The sequence below is a fragment of the Staurois parvus genome, unplaced genomic scaffold (genome assembly GCF_062004578.1).
Source record: "Staurois parvus isolate SC_StPar_1 unplaced genomic scaffold, SC_StPar_1.0 ptg001485l, whole genome shotgun sequence".
In the NCBI taxonomy this organism is placed as follows: Eukaryota; Metazoa; Chordata; class Amphibia; order Anura; family Ranidae; genus Staurois; species Staurois parvus.
The window spans coordinates 25,902-36,769 of NW_028319281.1; the positions used below are offsets into that span (position 1 = coordinate 25,902).

Here is a 10,868-nt window from a genome sequence, read left to right on the forward strand (position 1 = left end):
GAATGGCCCCGTAGTCTTCTGGGACCTGTCACGTGTTCCATTAGACTACGGGGAGGGAGGGGGGAGGACAACTTCCACTTCCGATCACCTAGTTGATTGCAGTGGGAGTGGGTACCCCTCCCCAAAGGTTCCAATCCTTAATGGGGAGCGGGAGACCAGGCATTAAAGTGGAACTTCCCCTTTTGGGTGGAGCTCCGCTTTAAGAGCAGCAGTACCATTCACCTAGTCATCCCATCCTTAATCATTGATCTGATAAATATCATGGAGGGTGTTGGAGACCAGCGCACAGTAGTACTTATACATATGAACTCTGTTTTATTTTAAAGTAGAACGATAGGCAAAACTTTTTTTTTATTTTTTCATTTTGGATAGAGTCAGGGAAGGTTATAACTCCTGTCAGATTTTTTTTTTTTTTTTTTTCACCATGTGTCCAATTGCGGAGATTTCCCTTTACTTCCTGTCCTATAGCCAAACAGGAAGTGAAAGGAAATCCCTACAAATTAATGGAATTTCTTGGGGACCCCCAGGTCAGCAGAACTAGTGTCCCTATTGTAAGATTTCCCCTCTATTACTTTCCTGGGGACAACCCAAAATTTGGGATTTTCACAATCACTTTCAATGAGAGTAAACAGAACAAGTAGAGAGGGTAAATCTCCCTACTGAGGACACAGACAGCAATAAAAACTGACGGGGGATCTAATCCATCTCTACTCTATCCAAAACTTAAAAAAAACAAAAATTGCCTTTAGTTGTACTTTTTTAAGCGGAGTTGCAGCTGAAAGAAAAAAAATGTCAGCAGCTACAAAAACTGTAGCTGCTGACTTTTAAAATACAGACACTTACCTGTCCCTTGGTCCAGCGGTGTCCTCACCATCGCTGGTTCACCAGCATCTTCTCTCCCCGGCGCCGGCATCTTCAGTGTGGGCCACCGGCTGTGACAGATTTTGGTTTCACAGCCGGGTGCCCACTGCGCATGCGCGAGAAGCGCTGCGCTTTGTGAATGGTCCTGTAGTCTTCTGGGACCTGTCACATGTCACAAAAGACTACAGGGAGAGCGGGGGGGACAACTTCCGCTTCCGATCGGTGACCGCAGTGGGAGCGGGTACCTGTCAAATTCAGGTACTCACCCGATCCTTAATGGGGAGCGGGGGACAAAGGCTTAAAGCGGAACTTCCCCTTTTGGGTGGAACTCCGCGTTACAGTAACTAGCTGTTTAATGGTGTATCACTGAATGTTTGCTTCTCTGTGTGTTCTGTAGGTTGCAGTACTTTGCCCGAGGATTACAGGTGTACATCAGACAGCTTCGCCTGGCCTTGCAGGGAAAATCTGGGGATGCCTTAAAAACGGATGAGGTGAATATTGCATTTTTTTTTAAATAATTGTAGGACATACAGATGTTTGGCTGTCCATTGTAGATACCTTGATATTTAGCACCCGTTTGCTTTTTTAGGAATAAATTTTCATTTCCTCAGTAAACACTGGATTAACCCGCTTCAGTCCGGTCCAGTCTGACATTTCTGTCACATATAAAAATCAACCCACAAACAGTATATGATACACATAATGATGCAGCACCGCTAAAACAGGGTTTCTTAACCACTTCCAGTCCGGACACTTTCCCCTTCTTCCTGCCCAGGCCAATTTTCAGCTTTCAGTGCTATCACACCTTGAATGAAAATTGCGCGGTCATGCAACACTGTACCCATATGAATTTTTTTTAGCATTTTTTTGAGACAGATAAAGCTTTATTTTGGTATTTATTCACTGCTGGGATTTCTATTTATTTTGCTATTTAAATTAAAAAGTCCAAAAATTTTGAAAAAAAAGTGTTTCTTACACAATTTTGCAAATAAATAATATTTCATCATAAATCTTGGCCAAAATGTATTCCGTTATCTTTTTAGTAAAAAAAAAAAAACCCGAATTAGTTTATAACCAAAAATTATAATTTTTAAACATTTTTTTCTTTTTTTTTAATTTTTTTTTATATTATTTATGGATTTTTTTTACATACTGTCACCCTAGCAGTGCAGTGTCACCATGGTGACACTGTACTACTTGTGGGGGGTGATGAAGATTTTTTTTTTTTTTTTTTTTCTTACACTGATTGCTTTTACACCCATAAAGGCTGTAAAAGCAATAATTTCTCCTCCTCTCTTTCTGCATTCTTGCAGCCATTGAGAACTACTGTGTGAGCTGTGATTGGTCACAGCTTGTCACGATACAAGGCTGCTGTGAATAGCCCTGTACCATGTGACCTCTGTAATCATTCACAGATTTCACACGTAGTAAGCAATGATATCAGAAGTGACATCTTGCTTACTACTTTGCATGTGATCACTGATTGGCCAATCAGTGATCACATGATTTGGACCTCGCACAGAGGTCCCGTCTGACGATCGGTGTTCCACTGTGTCCGGAGGTTACAGCGGGCACCGGATCACGGTGCTGCGTGCTCCTGGGGAGAGCACACAAGCAGGGGGCAGGGAGGCTCTTTATAAACGTCCACCCGCCCCTGCACTGCCACCGTCCGGCCGTTTACATACAATGGCCGGACGGGAGGTGGTTAATGCTCAGCTGTTTAAAAAAAAACAGTACTTGCGTCACTTTAGATTGTTCATTTGTTTTGCCGGTAGCAGTACTGCAGTCATCACTAACACAAAGTAATAGAAGAATTTTTTTTTTTCTACAGAACAAAATCAAAGTGGTAGCCTTGAAAATAACCAGCAATATAAATGTTTTAATCAAGGTAAGTGGCTGTACATGTGGTGCTGGGGATACGATGTTATTATAAAACATACGTCTGTGCAAATACAACCTTCGCCCTTCACTGTGTGCATGCAGTTCAATGTGTGCGTCTCCGGCCAGTGAGACATTGCATGCCTCTTCTGCCTGCTCACACTTTGTATCAGCGGAACTGTAGTTCTTCCTTGTGTGAAGCACCCAATGACCATCAGGGAGGAGCATGCACATCTAAAGGGGGTGATGGATATGTTCTTTCCTATAAAATGTGCTCTAGGCAGGCTGTGTATGTGTATATATATATATATGTGTGTGTGTGTATATGATATGTGTGTGTATGTATGATATATATATATGTGTGTGTGTGTATGTATGATATATACAGTCAGGTCCATAAATATTGGGACATCGACACAATTCTAACATGTTTGGCTCTATACACCACCACAATGGATTTGAAATGAAACGAACAAATTTTGCTTTAACTGCAGACTGTCAGCTTTAATTTGAGGGTATTTACATCCAAATCAGGTGAACGGTGTAGGAATTACAACAGTTTGCATATGTGCCTCCCACTTGTTAAGGGACCAAAAGTAATGGGACGGAATAATCATAAATCAAACTTTCACTTTTCAATACTTGGTTGCAAATCCTTTGCAGTCAATGACAGCCTGAAGTCTGGAACGCATAGACATCACCAGACGCTGGGTTTCATCCCTGGTGATGCTCTGCCAGGCCTCTACTGCCACTGTCTTCAGTTCCTGCTTGTTCTTGGGGCATTTTCCCTTCAGTTTTGTCTTCAGCAAGTGAAATGCTCAATCGGATTCAGGTCAGGTGATGGACTTGGCCATTGCAGAACATTCCACTTCTTTCCCTTAAAAAACTCTTTGGTTGCTTTTGCAGTCTGCTTTGGGTCATTGTCCATCTGCACTGTGAAGCGTCCAATGAGTTGTGAAGCATTTGGCTGAATATGAGCAGATAATATTCCCGAAACACTTCAGAATTCATCCGGCTGCTTCTGTCAGCAGTCACATCATCAATAAATACAAGAGAACCAGTTCCATTGGCAGCCATACATGCCCATGCCATGACACTACCACCACCATGCTTCACTGATGAGGTGGTATGCTTAGGATCATGAGCAGTTCCTTCTCCATACTCTTCTCTTCCCATCACTCTGGTACAAGTTGATCTCGGTCTCATCTGTCCATAGGATGTTGTTCCAGAACTGTGAAGGCTTTTTTACATGTCGTTTGGCAAACTCTAATCTGGCCTTCCTGTGTTTGAGGCTCACCAATGGTTTCCATCTTGTGGTGAACCCTCTGTATTCACTCTGGTGAAGTCTTCTCTTGATTGGTGACTTTGACACACATACACCTACCTCCTGGAGAGTGTTCTTGATCTGGCCAACTGTTGTGAAGGGTGTTTTCTTCACCAGGGAAAGAATTCTTTAGTCATCCACCACAGTTGTTTTCCGGGGTCTTCCGGGTCTTTTGGTGTTGCTGAGCTCACCGGTGCGTTCCTTCTTTTTAAGGATGTTCCAAACAGTTGTTTTGGCCTCGCCTAATGTTTTTGCTATCTCTCTGATGGGTTTGTTTTGTTTTTTCAGCCTAATGATGGCTTCACTGATAGTGACAGCTCTTTGGATCTCATCTTGAGAGTTGACAGCAACAGATTCCAAATGCAAATAGCACACTTGAAATGAACTCTGGACCTTTTATCTGCTCATTGTAATTGGGATAATGAGGGAATAACACACACCTGGCCATGGAACAGCTGAGAAGCCAATTGTCCCATTACTTTTGGTCCCTTAACAAGTGGGAGGCATATATGCAAACTGTTGTAATACCTACACTGTTCACCTGATTTGTATGTAAATACCCTCAAATTAAAGCTGACAGTCTGCAGTTAAAGCACATCTTGTTCGTTTCATTTCAAATCCATTGTGGTGGTGTATAGAGCCAAAAATGTTAGAATTGTGTCGATGTCCCAATATTTATGGACCTGACTGTATATGTGTGTGTGTATATGATATATGTATGTGCGTGTGTATGTATGATATGTGTATGTATGATAGATATATATATGTATGTGCGTGTGTATGTATGATATATATATATATATCTATATATGTATGTGCGTGTGTATGTATGTTATATATGTATGTGCGTGTGTATGTATGTTATATATGTATGTGCGTGTGTATGTATGTTATATATGTATGTGCGTGTGTATGTATGTTATATATGTATGTGCGTGTGTATGTATGTTATATATGTATGTGCGTGTGTATGTATGTTATATATGTATGTGCGTGTGTATGTATGTTATATATGTATGTGCGTGTGTATGTATGTGCGTGTGTATGTATGTTATATATGTATGTGCGTGTGTATGTATGTTATATATGTATGTGTGTGTGTGTATGATATATATATATATATATGTGTGTGTGTGTGTGTGTGTATATGATATATGTGTGTGCGTGTGTATGTATGATATATATATGTATGTTCGTGTGCATGTATGATATATATATATATATGTATGTGCGTGTGTATGTATGTTATATATGTATGTGCGTGTGTATGATATATATATATATGTATGTGCGTGTGCATGTATTATTATTATTATTATTATACAGGATTTATATAGCGCCAACAGTTTGCGCAGCACTTTACAATATAAGGGAGACAGTACAATTACAATACATTTCAGTACAGAAGGAATAGGAGGGCCCTGCTTGTGGAGCTTACAATATCAGGCTTTGGAAAGTGCGACCCACATAGCCGCTACAAGTTCAAACAACAATGTAGTGGGTGGGAAATCTTGATTAAAGTGATAATAAAAGGTTACTCGTTACAAAAAACAAAACTATGTTATACTTCATTGCTCTGTGCAATGGTCAGACAGCTCCCATGCACATAGCTGGATCGAGAGGAGGCTCAGATGAGTATTAGAGGGGCTGTGGGGGGAGTAGTGCACAGAAGGCCCTTTACCCATCACGCATAGAATACAAAAGGGTGGGAAAAAAAAAAAAAACACACACACACACACACACACACACACACACCAACAAACATTCGACCTTTACAACAATTTTAAGGTTAATGAAAGAAAAATCCACAGAAGGGGAAAAAAAAAAAAAGGGGGGGGGCGGGAGAAGACTTTTCTTAGTAGAGCTGAAGAGGAGACATCTATCCTCCAAGTAACTAGCAAAAAACTGAGGCATGTTGGGTAGAGGAGGGGTTATTTGCTTGCCAGTGTCCAATCCTCATGTAGGCAGTAGTATAACCTGCGAGCATCTGAATTCTTGTGCCCCACAATATTCAAGAAACCTAGTTTTTACGTACAGTTTTGTATTGAAAAAGAAGCACAAAGGTCAACAATAATTGCTTATGGTGTAACCTGGCTTTCCTTTCTGCTTTACGGTTCTACAAACTAGTTCTGCTACAAACCCCCCCACCCATCAGGTTGCATTACCTAATACAGCAGTATTGTTGCTATAGTGAATCTATCTTTAACTTTACTATATTTATCTTTTACTATATTTTCCATTAAGACCAAAACTAATTTCATAGTAAATCTTGCTGCAAAGAAATATTATGGCTGTTTTGTGTTCTTTTCAAATACACCATTTTGCAAAGCAATTATAGTTTCTTTTTTTTAATCTAAACAATTTTGTGGATGTTGGGGAAAAAAATGGCAAAAGTGGTTTTCCTACCTGCAAGCATTTTTTTTTCTTCAAGGGTATAGTTCATTGGAATTTATAAAAATGACTCTACATAGCATTTTAGCAGAGAAAAGCTGACCACACACAAACGAAATAGAGGAAGGAATCTCTCCTACTGGGGACAGCCACACAATCAAAATTTATCTGGTCCCTGCTGAACTTGGATCGATGTATGGCCAGCTTCAGGGTTTGTTCACGCCGTACCTACAGAGTTACAATTATCTTCACAAATCTGGTATAAACAGGGCACAAATCATTTATTTTCTGTATCCTGTTCACAACTTAATAATAGATGGATCCTCCTGTGCTTTAAATGGAGTCCTAACCCTAAGCTGCTAACACTAAAACTTAGCCCCAATAAGTAAAAATGACAAATTATATAAAACACAGTGCAGCGCCAACAATACATGATATAATAATCAAACAAATCAAAGTGATAATACAATGTGACACGATCAAAACAAAACAGCGACGAACAATAGTGAAAAATTATAAATATATCACATAGTGAACACAAACTCAATCCCCCCCAATCCACAACCGAGGGATCCAATAGTCCCAAACACACCAGTGCAAAATGTGAATCCCCTGCATGGGGACACAAACAATGCACACAGTGCCAAGTGTCACACACCATGCCCAACACAACACAAATGAATACATACACCAATAAACCCATGTTGATATATATCATACGCATGTATGATATATATATATATATATATATATATATGTATGTATGTGCGTGTGTATGTATGTTATATATGTATGTGTGTGTGTATGATATATATATATATGTATGTGTGTGTGTATGATATATATATATATGTATGTGTGTGTGTGTGTGTATGATATATATATATGTGTGTGTGTGTGTATATATATATCCAGTTGGACCATGCTTTTATATATTTTCTTTTTCCTTTGTATGACTTTGATTAGGAGGGGCGAGGTACTGTTACTTTTACGGAATACTACTAATTGGTACTATTAATTATCTGGCCTCCTAGGTTGATGGTTTAGCTTGTTACACAAATGTGTTTTGTTTTATTTCAGGATTTGTTCCATAATCCTCCATCCTACAAAAGCACAGTGACCTTGTCCTGGAAGCCAGTACAGAAAACGGATATTGGGTGAGTCTGACCTGTCTGAAAGTGAGGTGCAGAGAGCGACAAAAGCCGGAGAGCGAATTAACCCCTTGCCTACCAAGCATTTATACCCCCTTCGTGCCCAGGCCGATGTTCAGCTTTCAGTACTGTCGCACTTTGAATGACAATTGCACTGTCATGCAACACTGGTACTTCACTGATGTGTGTTGATGAAGCTGCACTGATGGGCGGCACTGATGGGCGGCACTGATGGGCGGCACTGATGGGCGGCACTGATGGGCGGCACTGATGGGCCACACTGATGGGCCACACTGATGGGCACTGGTGGGTGGCACTGCTAGGACACAGTGATCATGGAGATCGCCGGGTGCGGGCCCCCGGGAGGGAGTGTTCTGGGAGGACGTCATAATGACACCCTCCCAGAACTGCGCTGTAGCTGTCATTCGGCAATAGCACAGTTAGCAAGTGGTTAAACTGACTTGTTATCAATACCTGGGGCGGACTGACCATTCGAGCATTCGAGGGCTCGGGGTCAGTAGGGGGCCCCATGATATGCCCCTGGTACCTTTTTATAGGCTTTTTTGGGTGTGCTCTGAGTGTGGGCGAGGACACAGGGGCCCCATGATCCCCTATTGCCCGGGGGCCCCATGAGTTGTCAGTCCGCCCCTGATCAATACTATTGTATGCACAAAGGAAAGTCTCCTTCCAACACTTGCAGATGTATGAGAGCGCCAGCAAAGATTTGCCTACCATCTTCCGTGCAATCCCCCCTCTGCCAATCCCTCCACTGGCTTCCGATTGCCCAACGGAGCAAATTCAAAATCCTAACACTGATGTACAAAGCCGTCCACCATACTGCCCCCGAACTACATCACTGACCTAATATCCAAGTACCGCCCAACACACACACTCCGCTCCTCACAAGACCTCCTTCTCTCTAGTTCCCTGGTCTCCTCCTCCCATGCCCGCCTCCAGGACTTCTCCAGGGTGTCACCCATCCTCTGGAACTCCCTGCTCCAACCCATCAGATTATCACCTACTCTCCTCTCCTTTAGGCGCACCCTGAAAACCCATCTCTTCAGGGAAGCCAACCCCACCCCCTGCTAACTTGCCGACCTCCTCCACTCTTCCTACCACTCCATCCCCCACAGCTATCTCCTCCTGTGCCACCATCCCCCCCCTCCTAGATTGTAAGCTCCAAGGAGCAGGGCCCTCGATCCCCTCATGTTTTGCATTGTATTGGTATTGTTCTGTCACATGTTCTGTCCCCCTTTGTAATGTACAGCGCTGAGCGAACTATTGGCGCTTTATAAATACTGTATAATAATAATTACAGCTTCCAAGGCCTGGCATAGAACATCTACACATAATGGGGGTATTTGCTGACACTGCATGGTGCACCTGGTGCAGCTCTGCATAGAAACCAATCAGCTTCCAGGTTTCATTGTCAAAGCTTCAGTGAACAAGCTGAAGCTAGAAGCTGATTGGCTGCCATGCACAGCTGCTCCAGATTCTGAGTGCTCCAGGTTTTGTAAATCTCCCCCAATGTGCACATGTGGAAAAGCAAATGTTCTAGTTGGCTGGGGAAGGAGGGAAATCTGTTGGTTTTAATTGCATAACAGCCAAAGTGCCGTCCAGCTGACATCAGATCTGTGGCTGCAGCTTGCCCAGTATTGAGGATTCCTGCCCTGCGTGTTGTGTGATTTGTGGAGTTCTTTGTATTTCCAGACAAAAGAGAACCGGAGAAGACAGCACTACATCTTCCGCCTCACCGCCGAAAAAGCCTATTATAGGACCAAAAAGAGACTCCAGACAGATCTACAACCCACCCAGCGGGAAATACAGCGCGAGTCTCGGGAACTTCTCTTATGGTGAGTCCAGGGGAGATCCATGGTTAGCAGTCCGGACAATTTCCCCCCCCCCCCCCTTCCAGTCCGGACACTTTCCCCTCCCCCTTGCGGTCCGGACACTTTCCCCTCCCCCTTGCGGTCCGGACACTTTCCCCTCCCCCTTGCGGTCCGGACACTTTTCCCCTCCCCTTGCGGTCCGGACACTTTCCCCTCCCCCTTGCGGTCCGGACACTTTCCCCTCCCCCTTGCGGTCCGGACACTTTCCCCCTCCCCCTTGCGGTCCGGACACTTTCCCCTCCCCCTTGCGGTCCGGACACTTTCCCCTCCCCCTTGCGGTCCGGACACTTTCCCCTCCCCCTTGCGGTCCGGACACTTTCCCCTCCCCCTTGCGGTCCGGACACTTTCCCCTCCCCCTTGCGGTCCGGACACTTTCCCCTCCCCCTTGCGGTCCGGACACTTTCCCCTCCCCCTTGCGGTCCGGACACTTTCCCCTCCCCCTTGCGGGTCCGGACACTTTCCCCTCCCCCTTGCGGTCCGGACACTTTCCCCTCCCCCTTGCGGTCCGGACACTTTCCCCCTCCCCCTTGCGGTCCGGACACTTTCCCCTCCCCCTTGCGGTCCGGACACTTTCCCCTCCCCCTTGCGGTCCGGACACTTTCCCCTCCCCCTTGCGGTCCGGACACTTTCCCCTCCCCCCTTGCGGTCCGGACACTTTCCCTCCCCCTTGCGGTCCGGACACTTTCCCCTCCCCCTTGCGGTCCGGACACTTTCCCCTCCCCCTTGCGGTCCGGACACTTTCCCCTCCCCCTTGCGGTCCGGACACTTTCCCCTCCCCCTTGCGGTCCGGACACTTTCCCCTCCCCCTTGCGGTCCGGACACTTTCCCCTCCCCCTTGCGGTCCGGACACTTTCCCCTCCCCCTTGCGGTCCGGACACTTTCCCCTCCCCCTTGCGGTCCGGACACTTTCCCCTCCCCCTTGCGGTCCGGACACTTTCCCTCCCCCTTGCGGTCCGGACACTTTCCCCTCCCCCTTGCGGTCCGGACACTTTCCCCTCCCCCCTTGCGGTCCGGACACTTTCCCCTCCCCCTTGCGGTCCGGACACTTTCCCCCTCCCCCTTGCGGTCCGGACACTTTCCCCTCCCCCCTTGCGGTCCGGACACTTTCCCCCTCCCCCTTGCGGTCCGGACACTTTCCCCCCCCCCCCCCCCCCCCCCCTTCCGGTCCGGACACTTTCCCCCCCCCCCCCCCCCTTCCAGTCCGGACACTTTCCCCCCCCCCCCCCCCCTTCCAGACCGGACACTTCCCCCCCCCCCCCCCCCCTTCCAGACCGGACACTTTTTACCCCCTTCCTGTCCAGGGCAATTTTCAGCTTTCAGCGCTGTCACACTTTAAATGACAATTGCGCGGTCATGCAACACTGTACCCATATG

The 10,868-nt window shown here is 45.5% G+C and overlaps 1 protein-coding gene across 1 annotated transcript in view; it reads left to right on the plus strand.

Annotated features, from left to right (window-relative positions):
- The window catches only part of LOC149435584 (apoptosis inhibitor 5-B), a gene marked incomplete at both ends in the record, with an annotated part of 34,140 nt that extends 24,621 nt beyond the window's left edge, over positions 1-9,519 (plus strand). The window contains 4 exons of the mRNA XM_089662514.1: positions 1,259-1,352; positions 2,693-2,749; positions 7,535-7,611; positions 9,316-9,519. Of these exons, the coding sequence (XP_089518640.1) occupies positions 1,259-1,352; positions 2,693-2,749; positions 7,535-7,611; positions 9,316-9,519 (432 nt within the window). The remainder of the gene's footprint in view (positions 1-1,258; positions 1,353-2,692; positions 2,750-7,534; positions 7,612-9,315) is intronic.
- Between the last annotated feature and the right edge of the window lie 1,349 nt (positions 9,520-10,868).